General features: G+C 42.8%; 1 protein-coding gene across 1 annotated transcript; it reads left to right on the forward strand.

The window, feature by feature from the left end:
• Positions 1-210: 210 nt before the first annotated feature.
• otogl (otogelin-like) lies at positions 211-25,536 on the forward strand. Its single transcript, XM_063910895.1, has 58 exons — positions 211-283; positions 733-775; positions 1,103-1,148; positions 1,401-1,479; positions 1,593-1,685; positions 2,912-3,066; positions 3,630-3,751; positions 3,938-4,143; positions 4,826-4,950; positions 5,319-5,425; positions 5,605-5,711; positions 5,823-5,948; positions 6,038-6,146; positions 6,230-6,276; positions 6,723-6,868; positions 6,978-7,104; positions 7,483-7,660; positions 7,751-7,875; positions 8,914-9,123; positions 9,197-9,365; positions 9,508-9,582; positions 9,832-9,875; positions 10,146-10,311; positions 10,852-10,959; positions 11,174-11,312; positions 11,983-12,117; positions 12,254-12,400; positions 12,538-12,657; positions 12,869-12,985; positions 14,151-14,307; positions 14,494-14,520; positions 14,646-14,825; positions 14,904-15,182; positions 15,280-15,397; positions 15,486-15,565; positions 16,077-16,954; positions 17,419-17,596; positions 17,717-17,859; positions 18,168-18,191; positions 18,317-18,409; positions 18,498-18,687; positions 19,293-19,510; positions 19,890-20,031; positions 20,132-20,317; positions 20,452-20,664; positions 20,887-20,991; positions 21,107-21,214; positions 21,347-21,448; positions 21,533-21,637; positions 21,791-21,831; positions 21,940-22,003; positions 22,113-22,291; positions 22,452-22,556; positions 22,630-22,749; positions 23,132-23,177; positions 23,905-23,976; positions 24,704-24,783; positions 24,905-25,536. Exons 1-58 carry the CDS (start codon positions 211-213, stop codon positions 25,103-25,105), a joined length of 7,878 nt encoding a protein of 2,625 aa, XP_063766965.1. The 3' UTR covers positions 25,106-25,536.
• The last annotated feature ends 476 nt before the right edge of the window (positions 25,537-26,012 follow it).

The following is a 26,012-nucleotide window of genomic DNA, read 5'->3' on the forward strand; positions in this document are numbered from 1 at the left end:
GGAGTGACAGAGAGCAGCTTACCTGCCCACACAGGTGGAGGGGCTGGTCGTCACCTGCTCAGAGGGGCTGTCGCCAGCAGGTAGGTTTTACCGTCTTACAGGAACGACCAGGCATCGTCCCGGTGCTAACACACATCCTAAACCCTTCCCTTCCGGGACCATTGAGATGCACCGTTAACGTTTCGACGGGACTTCCTTTCGGACTCTGAGATGAACTTAAAGTGGACAGTGAAACGATTTCTTCTTATGTCGTTTTCAATCTCCCACTTGCTGTTACTTGAGGGTGAGTATGATAGTTACAGCTCCAAATGTTACGATACTCTTAAACTTTTTCTAAACTCAGATGTGATTGTGAACTATATTAAACAACATAGTGGTATATTAGTGGATCTAACTGTACATCATTAAGTCACATTACACTTGTATTACAAGCTCTTTGGGAATTGCATTTAGCACAAGTTTCTGATTTTCTTTATCATCTGCCACAGGTCATTTACCTTTTATAATAAAGTTTAGCCTATATTGTTTAAAATGCCCTCCCTTACTGCCCCTATGTATATTGTTGTGTCCTTGAATGACACCTCACTGCTTAATTATAATAAATGTCATATATGTAATGTATGTTCAAACCTACTAAAATGTTTCTTATTTAATACATCTGGACCTCCCTTTCACTACAATACAAATACTTTCTATTTTTGCAATTTGTATAATATTTTTTCCTGTGTTTAGGAGCTCAGAGCCGACTTTCAGTGGCTGAAGGAAGACTACAAAGGTAAATCAAAGGAATTAAATTGTGATTCTGTAAAACAGTATGGTAAACATATAATTAATATTGAGCAAAACGATCATCCCTATAATTGTACAGGTAATTATGCCCCAAGTGTATAGGCTGACAGTGATAAATGATTGCACTTTCTGTTTCCGTCACTAGAGTGTGTGGCAGAGACTGCGTCATAGTGTGTTTGTGCATGTGCACTTGTGCGTGTGAGGGTTCAGTTAAGAGTAGTTTGGAGTCTGAATTCAAGTGGTGTAAATTGCACTTAAGTCTCCCCTCTGACTGTTTCTTCCCACTAATGTGCATGTTTGTGTGTGTGTGCAGAAGAGCTAATGCACTTCGGAGGAAACGGGATCTCCTTGGGGAGGAGGTTGGTACACTACACCTAAGAGAACCAGAGGAGGTCAGGGCACCCACATGCACACAACACCCTAAACGGCACAAAGCTGTCTTTGTAACGAATAAGACTCACTCGCAAACCCATAGACTTTCTCCCACTCATTCCTGACGCAACTCTAAGCTTACAGCAGCAGGTCACCAACAGTACAGAAATGTATCATTGATGTGGTTAAAGCTTGAGAATTACTTAAGGAACTACATTAAGTGTTAATTGTTTCCCAAGACATACAGACCTCTGCTGTCGGAGGGTGGTCTATCACGCAGCATTTTACACAACTACACAGCCAGAGATTCCTCTTCAGGTAATAAACAACTCCTGAAGCTTCCATTATTGCATTTACAGAAGATTAACAATATCATTACCCAGATAAACTGGGCTAAGTGAACTTGAGATGTGTGTTATTTTTCCCCCCAGAATATTGTGGCTGCCTCAATGGTGGCTGGTGTCAGGACAGCGGTGTGTGTGACTGTGCTCAGTTCCAGGCATTGGGAGACCGCTGCCAGATCAGTGAGTAATACACAACTTACCACACACACACACACACACACACACACACACACACACACACACACACACACACACACACACACACACACACACACACATACAACACACACACACACACACACACACACACACACAAATTTACACGCACAGTGCATGTCTTCAAATCAGATTAATCAGAATATCATCCACATGGCAACCTTATAGCTGATTAACAAGAACCATTCCTGTATGCAACAGAGTAGCAGGTGTACAACTTTTTAATAACGGCATACAGTATATAGTTACGCACACAATTGTACAGGAATGTGTGTCATTCAACAAATGATAATTACATGCACACACTCCAGTATTAATTATCAGATTTCCCCATCTCTCTCTCTCTTTTTATTTCCCTCTCTATCTCTCTTTGAATCATGTGCGCTAAGGTAATAGGGTCAGGGTTGAGTGATGGAGTTTCCAGTTTCTATATTCTGAACAGACTCCTTATATAGTTATCAGGAGATCTGAAGCCAGAATTATTGTAAAGACATTATTTCTTTTCAACAAACTAATTGAATGTTGGCCCACCTGTTGGAAACAACATAGTTCCTTAGGGAGCTGTAACTGAACTGTTACTTGAAATGAAATCCTGGAATAGATAGTAGCATTTAAGTAGCAAATAAAGTGGGCCATAGTAACAATATTTTTTGGAGAAAAAAGATAAGCCTCGTCTAAGAAGAATGATCAAGCTTCAAAGCTTTAATGCACATTTTGAAGATTAGGATAACCGAGCTGATGCCACAGTTCTAAAAATGTTGAATAAGATTTGGAATTTTTTGGTAATTAAAATTTGTAAAGAATCATTTGCAAAAAATAGGGAACAAGTTATTTCAGATTCCCCTCAGCCTGAAAAGCCTTGCACTAATCAGATTAAAGGATATGAGTCACTGTCACCAGCCCACAATCTCTTAGTTTTTGGGGAGGGTCTTAGGCAGCATCTTGGCGTCACCCATTATGGGGATTTCCTGTAACAAGAGGCTTGTTAAAAAAACAAAACATTCCTTTTCCACTGATTAGTTTAATGAAATAAAAGATTATACAAGATATAAAGATGATAAAAGAGCTAGAATGTATGACTTCAACCAAGTGTCAATTTTCACTGAAATTAATTTGTGTTACCACATGAAACTGATCCCCTTCATCATCACCAGAATGTTTTTTGAGTGAATTGCCCATTTTTCTCTCAGTACCTAACCAGGGCCAGGATAGAGACGGGATTTGCAGGTCGTGGGGTCAGCACCACTTCGAAACATTTGATGGAATCTACTTCTTCTTCCCGGGAACCTGTTCTTATATCCTGGCCCAGGACTGCCACTCAGCTGCACCACAGTACACGGTGTGGGTAAGAGCATAAACATAGAAATTACCCACTGCAGTATTTCACCACAATTAAACCTGTTTGTATTCAGGGTAGTCTGGCTTTTCCTTACAATAACAGCTTTGCAAATTTGGGACAAAAGTTTGAGTTCTCTCAGTTATCTTATATTGCACTTAAACATTTTCAAAACCTTAACCTTGGTGACCATTAAAGTGGGAACTGTTTAACAAAGTAATACAAGTCAGAAAGTGCTATTTTCTCTTTCTGTGCTTCGTATTGTCTTTCTTCTTTTTTTTAAGTGTATTTTTATTGAAGACAGGTAAAATCATACTGATTCACAATTGAGTCAATGATCTTCCTTCCATTTAAATGTTTTTCTTAGAACTAACAATTGCCACCCCCCACAACCAACCCATCGCCTTCCAATGCTACCTTGAAAACCCGTAGATACAATTTTAATCAAAGAAGCACAGATTCCATGTTAACAAAGAAAACAACAAAAAATAAATAATTAAAAGTAAAGACATTTCCATGCTAATTCCTCTGTGACCCTTTTATTTTCTTCCATGGTTTTTACATGTCCTCAGGTCCACAACAGCAGAGTGTGTGAAGGAAGTGTGTATTCATGCCCAAGAGCTCTGAGTCTGTTCTTCCCAAATGAGGAGGAGATCCACATCTCTGGATATCAGGTCCACCAGGGAGGCCGCAGGTGCGTGTGTGGGTTTCATTTCTGCTGTAGGAAAAGTTCAGATAGATTTTCAGAGTATTCAATAAAAACTTCTTGCTTAAATCATAAGAAAATATAGAACAAAAAATGTATTTCACACCATCACCGTTATGATTTTCAAGAAGCTTACTTTCTCTGACACTGCCCTGTCAATCCCTTCAATGTCAGGTTAAGTCTCCCTCACACTGTGGGCGGTGTTTTTATTGAGCGACTGGCAGATTATCTGCTGGTGAAGAGTGTGTTTGGCTTCTCATTGGCCTGGGATGGAGGCTCGGGCGTCTACCTGAAGATGAGCGAGGAGCACCAGGGTGCCCCCTGTGGTCTGTGTGGGAACTTCAACCACCTTGCCAGGGATGATCTCACCACATCCCGTGGTAAGACCGGCCTGACCGGCCCCCTCATCCTCTTATTCCTTCACTCAGCACCCACAATAACCTCAATTACTATGATTATACACTCAGTACTGATTCTGCCAATTATTGTAGCGGTGGGACCTGGAGAGACCAAAGTGGAAGGATACGGGGGAACTGATAGCTATGGTTTCAATGGCTGGAAGGAGCAATAACTCTTCCTCAAATGACTAGTAATATGAGCTTTTATTTGAGCAGAGAGCTGTCCCGTAGAGTGAGGATGAGCTCGCAGGAAGAGAGTAACAAGTAGAACTGCTCCGACTGTAAACATAGTATGGCCATGGCACATTTACAAACAAAGAGTTTTGATCAGATTCCTCTTGTTTGATGACAATAAATAACCATACACAATGTGTCTCTATCTTGTCATAAACTATAATATTAAAATATTTAAGAAATACATACAATGTTTAGAATGGAATTGGCACCTACAGTCTATGATGGCACTAAGAGAATATAAGATTCAGCTGTGTGTTTGTAAATTCAACATGCCTTTGGTAGTTTTATTTGAGTATAATGTTTGAATGGCACATCAACTGTACAGGGTCTTGTGTATGTACTTTTTACCACAAAGTTCTCGTATGTGTTTCATGTGTTTAGTGTGTTAGATGTACATACATACTATGTGTTGGATGTGTTTTTTAAGGCATTCGGACAGACGAGCCTGCAGTGTTTGCTAACAGCTGGGCAGTGGACCTGCCTCATGAGAGAGCCTGTCCCTCAGTAGACAGTGACTTCAATGGGCCCTGCCATTCTGAGTCAGACATGGATGTAAGACCTCATAAAAGCAATATTTATACTCAGTATTATTGTTTCACTCATTGTATGTTAGCACAGTAAACCAATATTTTGTACCAGATAGCAGATACTAGCTAAGTCAGATTTTTCATGATTATATCTTGAAGGGCGTTTAACCTGGGCCCTTCTTTCCCATGTTTATTTGTTTTGGAACTTGTCACTTTGCGCGAGATTTCAGAATGACACTTTAGGTCAGGTCAAGTTACACTTTACAAAAAACTGGCATCTTTGTTAAGGTCTTAAGGGCATGGTCCTTTGTTTATTCGTTTGTTTTTGCTGTTGTGCATAATGTTATGTGCATTAAATTCCCATCATACTGTTTTAACTGTGAATGTCTGCAGGATGCCATAGAGAAATGCAGTGCACTTCTCTTCTTCCCATTTCTGTCCTGTCATGAGAACATTGACCCAAATCCCTTTGTGGCCAGCTGTGTGTCTGACCTCTGCGTGTAAGTTAAAACTCTCACTATTGATTATTCAACTTTTCCTCACCCTCTCTTCTGTGTTATCTGTCTGAGCGCAGTTACGTAATAAACCTGCTCTTCACTAGCAACACATATGCTTTAGTTTTTGAGACGGATACAGTTTCTCCAAAACATTTTTTGTCTTATTATTACATTTTTTTCAGATCTGATGATGAGGAAACATTTTGTCGAGCCTTGGTTGAGTACACCCGGGCATGCTCACATGTTGGTTATCCAGTAAGAGAGTGGAGAGACAGTTTCCCTTCTTGTAGTAAGTTACCACTGTAGCTCCACATGCATCTATATTAGTTAAAATCAATGCTCATGTTCTGTAATCTGTCTTTGTGTGAAACTCAAGTACTGTGTGTTTGTTTGTGTGTAGATGATGGCTGTGAGGAGAGTTTTGTCTATAGAGACTGTATCAGTTGCTGTCCACCCACCTGTACATTTGAGAAAGAGTGCCTGGGAACCAACCTGCACTGTCTGGACGGCTGCTACTGCCCTGATGGTATTTAATTATCTCCCTAAATGTCAGCGTAATTATGTCTAGCTGACTGACCTCTGAACTTACTATAATTGCAATGCTCTTTCCCACAGGTCTTATCCTACAAAATGGAACGTGTATCGCTGTCTCTCAGTGTCCATGTGTTTACCATGGTACGTCATATGTACAAGGACATGTACTTCAACAAGGATGTAGTGTTTGGTAAGTGTGGACATGACTCCAGTGAGTGTATAAACTGTAGCTTTATCAGTGTGCTCTTAACCTACTGTATTTTTCTTCATTAGCGTGTGCATGGGAGGAGTGTGGAACTGCACCGAGAACAACTGCACAGGTGAGCTCCTGCTTTCAGAACAGTTACTGAAAAGGAAACTGTAAATTAAACTCAGGCAAGTGAAACGAAAACTAATACACATTCATTTGATGAGCCTTTGTCTTTTGGCATCTGTAGATTTTTCATAAATTCTCCAAAAAGTCAGCATTAGATAATGCTTTACTTGGATATTTAAGAAAAAAAAAACCGTACAACCTCAATTTAATTTAAGCTCTCACATATATCTGAGGGTTCAAACTGGGTTTAAGGAGAAGTTTGTTTATATCATTCAAAGTTTAATTTATGCAACATTCTATGCCTATTCTGAAAATAGATCTGTTATGGCTGTTGACAGTTTGTGAAAGGTGTTTATGTGAGTGATACTGCTAACATTTCCTGGTGATATCTGTTTACTGTAAATTTGACCATGTTCTCTCTTCATTACCTTACCTCTCCTCCCTTCTCAGTGGAGTGTTCGGTGGTAGGTGACATGTTTGTGACGACATTTGATGGTAGGATGTTTCTCCAGCCGGGGACGTGTCAGTATGTCCTGGCAAAGAGCCGCAGCGGCAGTAGATTCTCAGTCACGCTGCAGTATACTACCTGTGCAGAGGTAGTGTGCATGATTACCTACATACAAACATGTCCACACACTTATACATATGCAGTGTCCTCTCTACCTGGATATAACCGGCCCTTCTGTGTGGTGTGTGTGTATACAGCACCAGGTGTGTATTCAGTCGGTGACAGTGGTGTTGGATGAAGATGTGAGTCATCAGATCACTTTGACCAGAGAGGGGGAGGTGATCATTGGTGTCAACCCAGTGCCTGTCCTGCCCTATGTTGATGGTAGGAAATCACCAAATCTCTTTGATACACCAAATGCAGTCGGGCCAAACTGAAATAATGTGTTGTGTACTTATGTGAAACATAATTATTGTACCTATCTTCTTGATGAGTGTTCAGTTAATAAAAACAAAGAGTGTGTTCGTAAACGACCTTTAGAGAAGATGACGAGTAGCCCTGAGGTCCTTAAACCCTTACTGTGACTGTTTAAACATGTGGACTGAAATGCTCTGACTGTTAATCAAATTGACTGAAAGGAGGATGAGGTACTATAAATATAATTAAACTCTCAACGACATTGGAGACCGGAAACAGGACGTTAAATGAATAAAATACCTGAAAATAGGGACACTAGTCGGATGTTTGTTTTCTGGTTTGTAGATGCAGTGGATGTGCGGAAGCTGACCTCAGTGTTCACACAGCTGAAGGCAGGGATTGGTCTGAGGATGCATTACGACGGTCGTGGGGGACGGGTTTACCTCCAGTTGGAAAGCCAATGGCGTGGACAGACACTGGGACTATGTGGAACGTTCAATGGAAACCTACGAGATGACTTTCTGTGAGCAACTGCTTTCCATTTATAGATCAATATCAAAAATGTCACTTTACCTCACTATGTTTGTCTCTGTGTGTACATACATGTGTGTAGCTCCCCTGCAGGGATGATAGAGGGCACTCCTCAGCTTCATGCCAATGCTTGGAAGGTTTCATCTGCGTGTGTCGCTCCAGTCAACCTGCCAATCATTGACCCATGTGAAATGAACCAGCATAATGGTAACAATGACTTCATCTGTTTCATTTTGGAAACACCGGTCATTTATTTCTTTAAATTAACAGAAAATGGAAAGGGTGGGGCTTGGAATGAATCTACCAAGCTACATAATTAAACAAATACACATTTTTCTGTTACCTCTTGTGCTATTGATGTAGATGGTTGCACAGTGTTGGTGATATCAGCTTGGGAGTTGTCTGACTTCTCTCAAAAAGAATGCCACTAGATAGCACTCAGGTTGTAGTGCTCAAAGCAGCAAAAACACACAGGACTTTCTTATATACAGAATTAAATCTACCAACAAATGACAACAAGCCTCTTTTTTCATGAATAGAAATATGTGAGTAGTTCCTATCTTTAAAAAATAAATAAATAAGGGCGGCAGTGGCTTAGTCTGTAAGGGTTTGGACTGGGGTCCAAAGGGTCCCGATTGGACCAAAAAAATGGAGTGAGCTGGTAGCTGGAGAGGGGCCAGTTCTCGTCCTGAGCCACTGCCGAGGTGCCCTTGAGCAAGGCACCGTACCCTGAATCTGCTCGCTGGCACCGGGTACCTGGCAGCCTCCCTGCTCCGCCACCTCTCTTGCATGTGTGTGGTGGTTTGTGCATTCTTCTTCTTCTCCTTCTCCTCCTTCTCCTTCTCCTTCTCCCACCTACAACAAGGTTGGTGGATCATCATTAGTATAATCCAGGCCCTGAATTTGGAAGGAGACACGTTTTTAATTCGGTTTTTTTGCGCTTTCACAGCTATGGTTCATTGTGTAATAGTCTTCTACCAATCGGAGGATTGTTGGGTTGTTCCCCATCCACTAAAGCAGAAATGTGGAATTGTCCTTATATAAGATACTGAACCTCACTTTGCTCCTGTAGGCCAACAGTGTAGAGGGGCTTTTTCTCAGCTGATAAATCCACCACTGTGCAACTCCCAGCAGAGCAATCTGACTCATACTGAGAGTGATACAGGTTGTAGTTACAGGGTATCTTAGTTTGTTCAGACTAAACTTTCAAATGTGTTTACAGGGTATTGTGTGTATGTATTCTAGTATTCTTTGCATCCAAGTGTGAGGTGCTCATGGGGAGCGTGTTTGCCCCGTGTCATGGCTACATCAGTCCAAACATCTACCAGCAGCAGTGCCGCTACCAGGCCTGCCGGTGTGGGAGCAGCTGTCTGTGCACAGCGCTGGCTCACTACGCCTACCTCTGCTCCAAACACGGCGTCAACGTTGATTTCGGATCACACGTCTCTGAATGCGGTGAGTGTTTGGGTTGCTTTTATCCATACTGTTTGATAAAAAAAACGTTCAAATGTGTACTGTATTTATACAGGACTGGTGTGTCTTGGAGGAATGCTGTACCACTCTTGTGTGTCGTCTTGCGGGCGGGACTGTCGTGCTCTGTCAAGCACGGAGACGTGTGACCCTAACGACTGTGCCGAGGGGTGTGGCTGTCCAGACGGCAGTTACCATGACGATGTGCGGCAGCGCTGTGTGCAAGTGTAAGACTTCATTAATCATCCTAACAATGGTCATCAATTTCTATTAAGCAGCAACACACACACGGTACAGGCAAACACTCACACAGAAATCACCTTCCTTATGTAATGTCATTAAAATAATGTTGTGATTTTTTCTCCACAGCTCTCAGTGTCACTGTTACTCCATGGGTGGGGTGTCACAGCCCGGGGAGGTGACCTTCAGCGCCTCTGGACCTTGGTAAGTCACAGCTGGCCTTGACCTCCTCTGAAAAGTAAAAAACTTTGTGCTGCTTTCCTGGCTGCAGTGCACATAATGTGACATCCTCTCTTACGCACACACTGTCAGATGCATTCGAGAAAGCAATCACAGCCTAAGTGATTGTCAAATGAGATGTAGAGCACTTTAACTACCCTTGTGTTTGATAACATTACCCACTTTCCCAAACCCTCACCTCTGTTTTTTCTCCCTTCCTGTCTCCTCTATCAGCCTGTGCAGAAATGGGAAGATGGAGTGTGTGCCAGAGGAAAAAGGTAACCCCCCCTCCCTTCAGTTCCTGCTCTCGTTCTTTCCAAACAACAAAGTGCCGTTTCAGGCTGTGTCCCTCTTGCTGAAATCAAGAGTCTTATGTCTGTGGTTGTAGCTTGTTTCCCATGACTAACTGTTTGATGTTTAAGGTGATTGAGGCATTGATTTTCTTGACTGTATATATGTGTGTGTGTGTGTGTGTGTGTGTGTGTGTGTGTGTGTGTGTGTGTGTGTGTGTGTGTGTGTGTGTGTGTGTGTGTGTGCGCCTATTGCAGAGCCAGATAGTGTAGAGGTTGGAGAGTGTCCAGAGGGGAAAGTGTACCACAGCTGCACCGAGCAGAGAGGAGGCGTAGCATGCGCACCGACTTGCCGTAACCTGATGTTGAACCTCACCTGCCCTCCCAACACACCATGTGTCCCGGGCTGTGTCTGCCCTTCAGGGTAACATGGGCACCTGCTGAACCTCCAATATTAATGTGTATTTCGGTTTTTCGAGCCATCAATAATTTTAAGCCCACTTGGCCAAGTCATATGCGTATGCTTTTGATTGATTTCCTAGCTTCCTGAGGGTCAGGACTATCTCTTCATTTCAGTATAAAAATCAAATTTCAGATTGTGTAAGAAATGGAAGTGCAAGTGGAATTTTATACTATAATGAACGAGCCTGGAAGATAGTCAGGATTTATTTGTAATCAATGGGTAGAAGTACAAGTTTAATGTTTTCGAGTTGTATTGATTCAAGGTAGACTGACTGAGCATGCACAACCGTGTACACTTTTGTCTGGTGCAGATTAAAAGCCTTCGTCAAGGGCACCTTGGCAATATCTAGTGGAGGTTATCTTATTTACTTTCCACACCTTCAATTCCACACTGTATTCAAAATCTACATTTCAAGAATTATTTATGTTTTACTGACAGATGTGTTATGCTAAACTACTGCTTTATGGGTTAATAAATCAGGTGCTTTATGTTTTCCTAAAGGCTAGTGATGCACCACAGTGAATGCTACTACCCAGAGAACTGTCCTTGTGCCTGGCTGGGCCTTGAATACCTGCCTGGAGAAAATGTGGAAACACCATGTTACAAATGGTACACACCTTTTATTTATTCCCCCTGTGTATTCACCATAGCTAGAAAAAGAGTGGGCCAATTAATCTTTTACTGCATTAAGTACATATCCTTTTCCATCCAAGATTATAACTACTTGGTTAGCCTGTATCTCAAAACATAACATTATATCTACCTTAATAAAATGACTTTCTTTCTAATCTTCTCATGTGCATCCACCTGTCTGTCTCTTCAGTGTGTGTCACCGTGGCTATTTTAACTGCAGCTACTCACCATGTCCAGCCGTGTGTACTGTCTACAGCGACAGACACTACCACACCTTCGATGGCCTTGAGTACGACTACTACTCTGACTGTCAGGTGTACCTGCTCAAAGTGAGTAGATTCTGTGTGTGGGTCTCTATAAGTACAGTATTGCATGTGTAAATGAGGGTGTAAAACGACACAATTTACTTTACACATTTAATGATTCTGTTTGTGCACATGGAAGATAATCAGCTGGTGCATGTCAGAGACGATGGTGATGGATACTCTAGGTTTTCTGGTAAAGTCTGATTTGGATCTGGGGGCAAAACCATGGAAGAGAGCATTGTCTTTAATTAGAGCAGATTAAGGTGTGTGTGTGCTGGTGGGTTTGCACCATGGTAATGCTAGCAGACCTTGTGCAAAGCTGGGGCGACACAAAGAGACCAGTGTTCACTTCAAACCCCAGGACTCCTGCGCTCCCAGGGATATAGAATTAGAATTAGCAGAACAGACATTCCTATCAGACCCAAACGGCCGCCGGCCACCGCGCAGACCTGAACATTACGGAGGTCAGAGCTGTGTCTTAATAACCTAGAGTTGCTTCCTCTTCTTATCCCCTCTCAAACAACCTGAATGACACTGTTTCCTGATTGAACAGGTACAATCCAATTTCAAGTTTGAATCTACCGTAATCAGATATTATATTTCTGGCTGCTGTGTTGTGTAGGAAAGAGATGAGAGGAGCTGAGGAGACTTTCTTCCATCATAAGAGTAATATTTTCTCTTCTCCTGTCACCAGAGCGTAGGAGAAACCGAGGTGTCCATTGTGGCCCAAAACAAGGACTGCTATGAGAGCGGCATTGTGTGCATGAAAATACTGGTCGTTCACGTGGGTCTCACCAAGATCTACTTCACCGACAACTCTGGCAACCCTGTATGGGCTCTATTCACCAATCAAGCTGTGTTCCTGTCTCTCTCTTTTATGCTCTTAAATATATTAAAAAACGTATTCAAATATATCCATTGATTCCTTCTGCTAATATGAATCTACCTTGATTGTTTTACTTTAGAGCCCGTCCACTGTGGTAGGTCGTGGTTCAGAGTTTGAGCTTTTGAAAGCCGGCTACTACACTGTGATCCACTTCTCCAGTCAGGACCTGACCATCCTCTGGGACCGCAAGACCACTGTACACATCAGAGCTGGACCCCGGTGGAAGGTCTGGACAAGGAGTACATTTAGCAAGATAAATAAATAGTTTTAAGTGTCCTTCAATGTACATACTTTTAGGTGTGCGGACTGATATAAGGAGTTGTAGCCGGAAACATAACTCTTTTTTTTTTTTTCACCATAAAGGGCCTTCTCAGTGGACTATGTGGAAATTTTGACAGTGTGACAGTGAACGACATGACCACATCCAGCCACATGGAAGTCAATAATGCACAGACCTTTGGAGACAGCTGGTCCCTGGGACAGGTGAGAATCAGACCTGCTCCTCTCCTCCATTGCTTTTTTTTCCCTTGCCCTCTCTACTCTTTCCCTTTGACTATCTCCCACTCACTCTTGCTTCTTAGCCCTCTGTTGCTCCTGTAATTTATATGTGCTGGTCTCCCTCGAGTCCACTGTGATATTTAAGAGTAATCAGACACTCGATCACCTTGTGTGTGTTTGTTTTGTGTCTTTTTAGTGTGAAAGTGACTATGTAGTTGAGCGACCGTGTGAAGGCGACTTAGGCAGACAGCCATACGCCAAGAGGGAGTGTGCTCTTCTCTACAGCGATGTCTTTGCACCTTGTCACAATGTGGTGAGTCCCATTTAAGTGACACGCACACGCACACGCACACGCACACGCACACACACACACACACACACACACACACACACACACACACACACACACACACACACACGTCCGTACAGAGTGTGCTGTGGAAAGGTTATCTTACTTGCACCAGAGGAGTAGGGGTTGGTGCTGGTTATGGGAAAAGAGTCCTAACTGATCGCAGCAAATACACTGTTCCTCATGGATAAATACTAATTACTGCACGAGAGCCAAGGCTAACAATACACACAGTAACACACAGTAACAAACAGTAACACACAGTAACACACAGTAACAAACAGTAACACACAGCCACTGCATGTTTTTATTAAAGTGTAGTTCTCTATGTGGCCAATAGATGGAGCTGTGTACATACCATAGTACAGGGGCCAGCTCATAAAAGCTGTTTAATTCACTTCTTCTGGACTTCTTCACTTTCCATAGAGATAAAACACATTGGATACAAGAACTAATTGATTTTGTCCATTTTTTAAAAATAATTAGATTTTTACTGGTTTATTGTTCATCCTCTTTATAACTGTGCAATGCTGTTCTCTATTTAAAAATGTCACTACAGCTTCTTCTGATTTTAGTACTGTGTCCTTCTCCAACCTTTAAAATGTATGCCTTATTGTTATTATGTTTACGAAGCCTTTTCAATTCTTGCCATGTTCTTTGTCTTTTTTAAGGGAGCCTCTCCTAACAGTTTGGCAAGAGATTACAGATGAAGAATAGCCTTTTACGTCACTGACATTTTGACACAATATCTATTTATTCATTTGTCTCTTCTAAAATAAACAAAACTAAAGAACAAGCAAATGTTCTGATGGGATGAAATGGTCTGTTCCAGTGTCATAAACACAGAGGCACCTGCCTTTGGACGGACCAACTCATAGCTGATGTGTTTTGTCTATGTGTCATAGAGCTCATCTGATCCCCTCTGCACCAGAGATTGACCCACATTCCTTTGTCCTGATATCTCATCACTCCTGCGCTGTCTGAATTATTGAAAACAACTCACCCCCTGAACAGTTTCCCCCAGCGAGATTGACCTGCTTCCTTCTATGATTGTTTCTGTGTGTATATACAGAATGTGTATGTGTGTGTTTTTTGTGAACCATGTTTACATACTGTGCTCTCCCTCCAGGTGGACGTGGCCTGGTTCTACAGGAACTGCCTGACAGACACTTGCAATTGTAACCGTGGGGGGGACTGTGAGTGTCTCTGTACGTCCATCGCTGCATATGCACACAAATGCTGTCAACAGGGGGTCACTATACACTGGAGATCGCCCTCTGTCTGTCGTGAGTACACACACACATGCTCATAGTACTCTGTGTTGGTCAGAGATGTTACCCCTGCTAACCTCTTTGACCCACTTTCACCAGTCCCTCTTTTCAAACATTAATATCCTGCTAAATTCCTCTTGGTCACATGTTATGTCAGAGCTGATTAAAAGCTTTATAACTTCTGAACTTGCTCTCTTTCAGCTTATGATTGTGAATACTATAATCAAGGTACGTATGAATGATGATTATATGTTTGCAGTGAGCTTTTATGTTCATTTGTCCTTTCTGAACCTTACACACTGCTAGCTTGACACCATACTCATTTCTTCCCTCCTTCTCGTGCTTCTCCACAGAGCTAGGCGATGGCCCATTTTCCTTGGTGAGTGCTGTTTACAACGACACCATGTTTGGAGTGAACCGCACCAGCAGCTCAGTGTTTCCTCTGGTGAGAGAGAGACCGGGGCAGTTGCCGGCTCCAGGCTTACTCTTCAACTTCATGATCACAGCAGGCTTGCAGAAGGACAAAACATCACGTGAGCAACCACATTTACACTGTTACACGTTTTTTGTAGATGTTGGGTACATGAACCAGCATTTGCTTGTATTCCCAGGTGTTCCTGTGGTATCGCTGGAGTCTGCGGAAAGGCCAAACTATTTCCTTGTGGTGTCGGGACGCAGCCGTCTTCAGTTGGAGCGGTGGAGTCGAGGGCCGGAGTTTAATCGCAGAGCAACCTTTATCCAGCACCAGGGGCTGTTTCTGCCAGGTCACACCTCCTTCGAGCTTGTCAGCCAACCTGGAACCTTTCTGATACTGACACGCACTGCTGCACGGGCTCAGAGATATGACACCTCCGAGGGGTTCAAGGCCAGCAGCAGCTTCTCACTGGAGGGTCAGGAACACATGCGTCTACCTAACGCGAACACACACATTTTGTCCACTTACACACAAAAACTAACTAATGATGTGTTCTCCCTGTCCTCTGGCAGAGAGCAGTTTTGTGATACCTTATCGTATGATGTGTGAGTGGCGCTACCAAGCCTGTGCGAGCCCTTGTGTCCACACGTGCAGCGACCCAGATGCAACGCGATGCCATTTCCTGCCTCCGTAAGAGGCTTTGCTCATAAAAGCACCCATAAAATGCTACCAACGTTGTCAATGCTTAACTCAGGTGCTGAAACTGTTTCTGTTGCAGTGTGGAGGGCTGCTTCCCGCGTTGTCCCAAAAACATGGTCCTTGATGAAGTCACTAGGAGATGCGTCTACACAGAGGACTGTGAGTATGACAGATTCTAGTAGTCATTAAAATTTGCTACATGTATTATTCAGGGTTCCCAAAGATACTCGAGAACGTTGGAAGTCTGTGAAGTTTTTAAGGAAAAGAAAGCAAGTCCTGGAAGTTTTTGATAAAGGACAAATATAGAAATGGGTCATTGGAAGTGCTTGAATTTCTTTTATTTGACAAAAATAGAAGTTATTTTACTCAACACAGCACAGTTAAGACAGTCAAACCTTTTTCTATTTTGATTTGTTGCCTGTGAGTTGTTTTTAAAGCCTGCAAGTTCTATTATATCAATGATCAATGGTGTCACGGTAATAAACGTCATCCTTTTCTCAAACAATGTTATATGGGGTCCTTGAATTTGAGGGAATTGGGCCTGGAGGGTCCTAGTGAAATCTTTGAATTCAATTTTTAAGAAGCTGTGGGAACCCTTAATGATTTACATTAATCTATTTATTTAAACGTATTTAAATTATGTATTCAGGATATTATTTTTCTCTACTAGGTGTGACTCTTCCCCCAACTCCGACACCTTTTGCATATGTGACGCGGTCCAACAGAACCACCACAGCACAACCAACAACTACAACCACAACTACCACTAGCACTACTACTACAACTTCAAGGCCCACCCCGACTACCACCCCCACAACCACCTCCACTACCACAACCACTACAACTACAACCACCACCACCAGAGCAACAACTACCTCCTCCACTACAGTAATGCCCGCCACCACCACCCCTCCCACTACTCCCAGTACAACCGAGAGTGTCACCACTCCGCTGACCACGCATCCAACTACTACTCCTCCTGCTCCTCCCACTACTATTGTTTCGACTACTCTCACTCCCACAACCCCGCCAGAGACAACCACTCACAGCACTACCATGACGACCCCCGCTCAAACTACTGAAGCCACAGAGGTCGCTGCACCCACCACCACTGAGGCTACTACAGTCACCCTGACTCCTACTCCTCCAGCCCCTACTACTCCTACGTCTTCCACTCTGACCTCCACTGCCGTTACCACACCATCTCCTACATCCCCAGTAACTTCCCCCCGACCTCCTCCAACGACCCCCTCCACAGAGACTCCACCCACTACAGCCGTCACAACTGCGCCCACCTCCGTCCCTGAAACAACCCACGAAACTACAACCGCTACTCAGACTACACCCGCCCATACAACCATTGCCGTAGAGACCACCAGCCCAACAGAACCTTCAACTGTTGTTATGACAACCACAGCACCGCCAACAACCATCGAGCTCACGACTGAACCGATCACCACAGAAATAACCCCGAGCCCCGACACCTCTCCTGTGACCGAGGAGGCTACAACCACACATCCGTTCCTCCTGCCCACCACTCCCTGCACAGTGAGTGTTGCTGGTCTAGTTAAAGTTCAGAACACAGCCAGAAACACTATTTTCTTAAACCTGTAAATAAAGATTACAAAGAAAATGTGTGTGTTGAATTTAAAACAATGGATGAGTTTTGTTGGTTTGTTTGTTTATTAAGAATACACATAAAAATAATAAACGTTCTTCATATGTAGCTCAACATGCTTTAGTAGAGAATCACAGCAATATCACAGGTAAGGAAACTCCACATGAATTAAAAACAGATAAAAAAAAAACATTAAAAAAGTATATAAAACTAATTTTATGAAAGCATTAGAAAAATGTGTATCTTATATTTGGAAATTAATCTTTCAAAAGACACTTGCATGAGAAATGTAGCACATTCAAACACATCTTTATGTGCTACTTTAGGAGATATTTGTACAAACATTGCAAGGTTTTTGTAATATCAATGTGCATATTATGATCTCTCTCTGCAGCCTCCGTTCTCGTACCGCATCGATGACTGTGCTGAGCTGATCTGTTTCAACGGAGAGCTGCTGCTACACAACTCCTCCCTACACTGTCGCTACAACACCACCCAGCCCCAGTGCAGTCTGCTGGGCATGCCCCTGCTCATCAACACAGACCCCTGCTGTCCACAGTGGCAGTGCCCCTGTAAGTTTAGTCGTTTGTAATAAAATCAGAGTAAAACCAGATACATTGATTATAATCCATAATTTCTCTGTAATGATCTCTGTATGTCAAATGTTTATTTATACAATTTGCCTTGTCCAGGCCGCTGCACTGTGATGTCCGACCTGCGTGTTATCACATTTGATGGCAACAACGTGGCTCTGTACGACAACGGCTCCTACATCCTGGTTAACCTGCCTAGAGAGACTATTATTGGCACTGTGGAGAAATGTCCGACCAGCCAGGTAACATCTAGCGTTACAAGGTCACTCTGAGAACAAAGACCTGTGCCAAGGCCATTGCCATGAATTTAAAATTATGATTTTTGTAACCCCCCCAGGTGATTTGCATAATTGCTCAACAATTTAAAGGGGTTCTTTGGGGCTCATGGTTAACACCTCCACACATTTTTCTAAAAATCTGGCCAGTAGTTCTTCTGTAACTGGACAAACAAACTGAACTAAAACATGAATTCCTTAGCAGAGGTGATGCTAATATGAAATCTTTGAAAGGACATCTTACATTTTTTGTGAAATGTTTGTTTCCTTTGTAGAGTGTAAACTCCATCAGACGAACTGTGAGTACAGCCTCTTCTCCCACTATAATTCCCTTTAATTGCATTTGCATCAAAAATCCAAATCTGTTATTTTTTAAGGAATATTATCTTGTATAATTACAATATTTAATTTCTCTTCCCTTCAGAGTCCTACGGGTGGCACATCCGGTCTGTGCTTGAAGAAGCTCAACATTACTACCTCCTCATACAGAATTATAATCAACAGACTGGATCGCAAGGTCAGTTTCTACAAATAACTTTCTGTGTTCAACTTTTTCCACCCAAATAATGCGGTTCTTGTATGTTGATGTGTCTGTCTGTCTCCAGGTGACCGTAAACTACAGACCTGCTAGACTTCCGTTCTCTCGTCACGCTCTTTATGTGGAGGACACAGGCAGCATGTACCTGATCCACACACCTGGCGGGGTCAGCATACAGTGGTACCACAGCACCGGTATCATGGTGCTGCAGTACATCACTCCTCATAATGCATCTGTGCCCACTCGTGGCCTGTGTGGTGAGTCCACACACACACACACACACACACACACACACACACACACACACACACACACACACACACACACACACACACACACACACACACACACACACACACACACCAGCTTTGACTACATCATCACCAGCCTCATTTATCTAAATGCCAGCTATCAGCACCTAAAGGCTTAATGCCTAACAGCAGCATCACTTTGACTTGAGTCATTATGGGATATGACAATTTGAAATGTTGAGGGCCATTTGGTATGATTAAAGGGATAGTTTAGATTGTTTGAAATGGGGTTGAATCAGGTACCTATCCAGAGTCAGTGCATTACCTATAGTAGATAAAGGTTGGCACCAGTTCGGAGAGACAGACAGGAGTACAGGCTTGAAAACAAAGCATTGTACTGTGGGCCAGGGGAGCAGAAAAAACATGGATAAGTAACTTTTATAAATGTAATGTAATGTAATCTAATATTTACCACTTAAATAAATCAGAACTATGTCTTTTTACAGTTTTAAACACACACACACACACACACACACACACACACACACACACACACACACACACACACACTCACACACCTACAGTAAACATCTGTCTGCATGTGACGTCAGGTTGCTGCGATGGGAACCCTGAAGATGACCTGAGGCTGCCCAATGGTACGGTGGTCAGAGAGGTGGGAGACATGGTGCTATTCCTGCAGGCCTGGAGAGTCCACACCACCGATGAAACCGAACACACACGCAGAGTCGGAGACAACTGCACCATCGGGGACTGCTCCACCTGCCTCTCCATGCTCCACCAGAGAGCCTTTATTCCATGCCACAGCAAGGTAGCTACAGTAGTCACAAAGCATTTTACAAGCCTTATAGTGTTTAGTTACTGTGCCGTGACTTCAGTACTGAAAACACAAGGTCATTGATTCATGAGTTAAGATGAAAATAGAATCTCAACAAATTTAAGAATTTATTTATAATTTAAGCCGTTTTTTCAACAGAAATGCGCAACAATTGTTGGTTCAAGCTCCACAAATAGGTTTTTCTCTATTGTATTTTATCATTGGAATTTTATGTTACTTTGTGAAATTGTAATGGCCATTTTTAACAATTTTTCTCACCTTTTAAAGACTAAACCATTAATTGTATAGCCTAAAAAACAAGAAATGAATACAGCCTGCCCTGCATGGTTATAGTTTGGTTGTCTGTTTGCAGGTCTCTCCCGAGCAGTTCTGCGACATCATGTGGGCGGGGGACCTGCACTACAAGGATCACCAGTGTGACTTTCTGGCGGCGTACGTTGCGGTCTGCTACACACATCAAGTCTGCATCAGCTGGAGACGACACAACTTCTGCCGTAAGGAGACACGGGCGAAGAAATTATACACACTTACGCAGATGTACTCATTTGTGTTTTTCATTTGCTCTTGTAATGCTAAGTGCCTTTCATCCTGTAGCTTTGCGGTGTCCCCCTGGTAAGGAGTACCAGCCCTGTGTGAGCACCTGCGCCAGCCGCACCTGTGTGAACAGAGAGTACTATGAGGAAACCACCTGCTCCTTCATCAGAGAGGAGTGTGTGTGCCGCAGTGGAACCATCCTGCACCGCGCTGACTCCCCTTATTGTGTAACTGAGGACCGCTGTGGTGAGTGATAGAGTAATTACATGCCTTTGTGATGAAAACTGCACCATCGGAGAGTCTGAATTAGTTTTTGACTGTGCCTTACATTACTCCCAGACTCAATTACTGTGTAATTTTCTTTATCCTGCTGTATCCAGTATGCACGGATAATGAGGGTAACCCCCGGGCCCCTGGTGAGGAGTGGAATGGCTCTGCTCGTGGCTGCTGTCTGTACAGGTGTATGGAGAATGGCTCTGTGGTGGCTGTGGAGCCAGACTGCCACTCTGTCCCTACACCGCTGTGTGAGAGGGAGGGAGAGTATGTCCTGGATGTGCTGGAAGAAGGAGCCTGCTGCCCCAAGAAGATCTGTGGTGAGTCCAAATACTGAATTCTGGACATTGCATTCAAGAAATGGTGGTTTAATCTTTTCCCTTTATTACACCTACAAGTCTCACCCTTTGATAGGTGTATTATTATTATGATGGTGGTTTACAATTTGTGTAGCTATCCTGTTTACAAGATGACAGATAATACAATTTCATTAAACATATGACTCATTTAACATACTTTTATTCTACTTTGATACTTGCCAGAGTGCAACATGACCATCTGTGACAGCGATGCTCCACCTTGTGATAACGGGAACCGGCTAGTGATTGGTTACAGTGCTCTGTCCTGCTGCCCAGAGTACAGATGTGGTGAAATTAAGCTTTAGTTCCTCTATGAATTCCTGCAAAGTTTTTAAACATTGTGTATACTCTATGTTTAATGTGAACTTTGACTAAACACGTTACTGTGACTGGTCTTTCTCAGAGTGTGACCCCATGGCCTGCCCTCCCGTGTCTGCCCCCAACTGCAGGGAAGATCAGTTCTTAGTGGAGGTCAGAGGATCCAAATCCTGCTGTTACTCGTACCTGTGTGGTAAGTATTAAATGAGGTTCACTGGTCAGTCTCTGGTGTGAGGTTGGCCATCTGGTATGTTTCCTTCCTTGGCACCTCCATCAATTATGGCAACACAACTGAATGTATTGCTTGTGTTTTCTGTCTGAGCAGTGTGTGAGTCATGTATTGAACCCATTCCAACGTGTTCAAATGGAGAAATTCTGGCTGTGGATCTAAACACAACGAACAGCTGCTGCCCGCAGTATCATTGTGGTAAGTGTGTGAGTGTGTGATTATTTGTGTTTATATGTCTTTGTCTTCAAAGTCATTTTAATATTTTTGCTCTATGTGTTGCAGTGTGTGATGTTAACCTGTGTCCTGAATCATCTGTGACCTGTGCACCTGGTCTTTCTTTGGTCCAAACTGCTGTCCCGGGACATTGCTGCCCACGGCACCACTGCGGTAAAACACTCATACATACATACATACAGTATACATCATTTTTTTGCTGGTGTGTGTTGAGTTGATACTTTGACTAATCTCAGAAGTTGATATGCCTGTCACGTACTTCCACAAGCATTAAGCCACCTCTAACTTTCACTCTGTCTCTCCCAGAATGCCAATGTGAGGACAGCTCTTCCCCCATCTGTCAGGTGGTAAGTCAGCAAAAAGCTGCATCACAAGTCAATGTCTAATCAAGTCTTTGCTATAAGGGAGAAAAAGTCAGCAAATTCTGTTGGGTCAGCACTCTGTTTTACTTTCAGGGGGAAGTGTCTGTCGAGGTTTCAGACGGAAGCCCTAACTGTGGCTGTCCTCAGCATACATGCCGTATGTGAAACACCAGCATGAAAGCAACTGACTAGTGTGACAACTGACAATCTGTAGATATTGTTTCATTCCGTGCTCCACATTACTAACTTTACATTTTTCTGTATAGAAAAGGATGAGGTGTGTCTTTTCCAAGGGGTAACGGTGCTGGGCCCCGGACAGTCTCTGGTTCAGTACTTTGAAGGAGAGTTGTGTTACACTGTCCACTGCCTTCATCACAGAGATCCACACTCTGGCTTCTACGCCATGGAAATTACATCCGTCAACTGCACCCAAAAATGTGGGCCAGTATGTATCCTACACATTAATACATGTAGAATTTTCTGATAGATCACATAGTCTTTGTGAAGGGCATTTTTCTGATTAATATCTTCTACTGGAGCTGTCTTGTCTTTCATTTTGCATCTTGTACTCACCCTTTGACGTTTGTATTCGCATTGTCTTATAGCACCAGGTGTACACAACATCTACGGACCCTCAGGTGTGCTGCGGCTCCTGTAAAAATGTCTCCTGTACGTTCACCAACGAAAACGGGACGACAGAGCTTTTCGCTGTAAGAACAAACACATACACATGTGCTCAACGCTCCACTTTCTGAGCAGTACTGAGTCTGATTGTGTGTGCAGGCAGGGAGTTCCTGGGTGGAGAACTGCACACGCTACGACTGCATGGAGACAGCTGTGGGAGCCGTGATACTGGCCTCTGGGGTGGTTTGCCCGCCTTTCAATGACACAGAGTGTATTCAGGTCAGGACCTCTAAATGTGCTAAAGTATATATCTCAACTCATGGTTAAACTTTTGTAGCCCCTTGTTGTTTACATTCAGTTTGGACCTATCTAATGCTCCACAATAGGATGTACATAATTGAAATAATTTGATGAAATATAATACATATTCAAGTATCAGAATTGAACATTCCCTGCTAACATTTTTGGGATTTTTTTTCTCTAATAGAGCAGTTGACACCCATGTATTTATTTACTTTCAACTACTATCTACCAGTTATAGCTGTAGGATAATTGATTGGTGCACCCATGTTATGGATATAAGTGTTTCTTTTGGACTCTTGTGTCCTTGTAATTGTGTTTCCCATTAACTGTAGTTCCTCATCTTACTCTCTTGCTACAGAATGGCGGTGTGGTTCAGAGCTATGTGGACGGGTGCTGCAGGACATGTGAGTCTTTAAATGTATTTGATGCTTCTGGTAATGCTTAAAGCTTTCAATCAGAAGGGTGAGCGCCTTGTTGCCTGGCAGTGGATGGGCTTATTGGCTGAGTGGTTGGTGGTGTGGCCTGTTGTAGAAGGGTGGAGATACAGCCTGTTGTTGGCCCGTCTCACTTCATTTCCCAGTCTGTCCCCAAATGTTTTGTTGACTTATTTAAGTGGCAGCATAGCCCAGCCAAAAGAAATATTTGTTAAAAAACGATGAAATATACAAAAAGTTTGACTGTTTAATTTCTCTTTAATAACAAGCATACAACATTTTCTAGGTGGTGTGAATTTAAGCTTTAATAAATGCAGCGGTGACATTTTCTCTCTCTGTGGATTCGGGTTTGCAGCCTCGCCCGCTTGCCTGCTTTTGCAGCGACCTTGCAGTTCTGCCAATCAGGGTGCTCCACAGTGAGCGTTTTAACAATGAGGATGTGAGATGGTGCAGGGGTTAGAGTTTGCCCTGCTGAGCCGCTCTTTGTAGTACATCAAATGACTGAGTTCCTTGGCCAGCTGCCCGGTGTGGACCAAAAGAGAAAAAAGAAATCCATGTGCATGCCAGCTGCACTGATTCCATCCTCTGTGTGTTTGTGTGTGACGCTGAACTGTGTTTTCTGAACCAATCGTAACCTTGTGTGTGTTCTCATGACGTTCTTTGAACCCGACGGCTGCGATCCTGACGATGCTCCCAGGTGCTGGAGTGGGTGTTTTACCATTTACCGTTAATCCTGTAACCCCCACTGGTAGTACTAACTGTGACACAGGTACCACCATCTTGCTATCCAATTAACAATAATTCTATGGACACTCAGTGACTCATCCACTTGCACTTTCAAGCTTTGTGTGAATGTGAGTCTATTTTTATAATTGCTTTTAATTGTTTTTCCTCTCTCTGGTTAACTGCCAAATCACACTACACATGAACATCTAACCTTGCACAAATCTCTAGTGTGAAACCGTCCCTCAGACAATATGCAATGTTAAATATACCGAAGAGCTTCACCATATCAAAGTGTTAACGACAGCTTTGAAACAAAATATGCTCCAGTGTTACACAGACGTCTATTCTGTTTTATACATTCCAGCCCTACACTCAGTGCCTTAAACCAGCTTTGATTGGCTTTAAAGTAAGGTTAAGTTTAGGTCAATAGCCAATAGGAGAGCAGGATCTCTGCTGCAAGAACTGTGCCCCCCGTCAGCCTCCTGTCAATCAAAAAAAAGCTCCTACTGCTGGGCAACAAAGAGCCCTGCTCAATATGCCTTTCAGGGCTGTGTGAGTGATAGATCTCTACAGTGAAATTATCAAAGTGTGTTTGTGTTTGACAATATGTTTATCAGTGTGTGTGTGTGTGTGTGGGGGGGCACTTCTATGTGTACGTTTGAACTTGCATCTTCATGTTTTGCTGTTGGTATGGTATGTGGTGTTAGTAATATTATTCCTCTGAAAGTATTATGTGTATGCATCTTATTTGTGTGTGAACATGTGTGTAGGTAAAGAGGATGGTAAGACATGCAAACGTGTGGCCATTCGAACTACCATTAGAAAAGATGACTGCAGGAGCAATGCGCCGGTGAGAGAAGAGAGCATGCTTGATAATTTAAGAGGCCGTCTCAACATTTTTAAAACATTATACAAATAAAAAGATTATGCATTGCTCTATATATATGTCATCAGCCTCCTTCTGTTTACAGGTAACAGTCTATTCTTGTGATGGGAAATGCCCGTCTGCCACCATATTCAACTTTAACATAAACAGTCACGCCCGGTTCTGTAAGTGCTGCCGCGAGAGTGGACTACAAACCCGCTCCGTTACACTCTACTGCTCTCGCAACGCCACAGTGGTGGACTACAACTTCCAGGAGCCTCTGGACTGTTCCTGCCAGTGGAACTAAAAACAACACCATGCAGAAAAAGTGAACGAGAGCTTAAAGAATGTATGAATAGAGGGATAAAATATTTTTACAGTACTGATAAAGAAGCAAACCAGCCATTATTCATTTTATTTGTCACTGTAGTAGACTTTATTACACTGACCGTGATCATAGTTGTGTTGAAAATAACTGATATAAGTTGGGAGGTAGTTTTCAAGTAGTTTTTTCTTTTAAGACCTGCTGTGCCAACCAAGTCAGCTTGCTAGTGCTCTCAAGCGATGATAGGATGCCATTAGCCTTACTGTATATTAACAATTAATATATGTTGACACATATTTTGTTGCATTTTTTATATCCGCTGTCTGGTTAAAAAATATTCTGGTTTGTCTTGGAAGATACATTTAGCCTTTGTAAAAATTAAAGTTATGCCACGGATTGTTTTGTTGGTCAAGTTTAATGAGTTTTGGAACTGTGACCTTTGCGCTCTTTTTAGTTTCTGTATTTTGAAGTAAAGTAGGGGAATAAAAGATTTAACAGTATCTTTGTCTGAATTATTGAAACGCTGTCTGCCATCTTGACCTGAAATGTGTCCTTTTTACGCACCCTTCGGGTTTCTCATTCTCAAACCCTTCTTCAAAGCTCATATTCATCCTGATTCAGCATCTGTGGTGCTGACATGTGTTTGTGTTTTCCCTCTAAGAGGTTATTGCTGTGTGGGAGTCCCCTCTTCATAACAGAACCCCTTAGTGGACTCAGCTTTTTGCTTGTCAATCATTTCTCCCTTTCACATTCCTGTCATTCCACATGGGCTCGCACTTCCACCACACCCAAGGCCTGAGCCAAACCATGAGCAATTTTGAGCCCATGCTTATTTTAGAGGTTATGGAAAAAAATGTTTAAACCTGTCTGCTGTGACTAGCTGTGGGTC

Source organism: Eleginops maclovinus, chromosome 2 (assembly GCF_036324505.1).
Source record: "Eleginops maclovinus isolate JMC-PN-2008 ecotype Puerto Natales chromosome 2, JC_Emac_rtc_rv5, whole genome shotgun sequence".
NCBI lineage: Eukaryota > Metazoa > Chordata > Actinopteri > Perciformes > Eleginopidae > Eleginops > Eleginops maclovinus.

Coding starts and splice junctions, on each gene's coding strand:
- otogl (XM_063910895.1), top strand. CDS start 211: ATGAACTTAAAGTGGACAGTGAAACGATTTCTTCTTATGTCGTTTTCA. Junction 17,597..17,716: donor TCCACAGTGGCAGTGCCCCT/GTAAGTTTAGTC, acceptor TGCCTTGTCCAG/GCCGCTGCACTGTGATGTCC. Junction 18,192..18,316: donor TAAACTCCATCAGACGAACT/GTGAGTACAGCC, acceptor TCTTCCCTTCAG/AGTCCTACGGGTGGCACATC.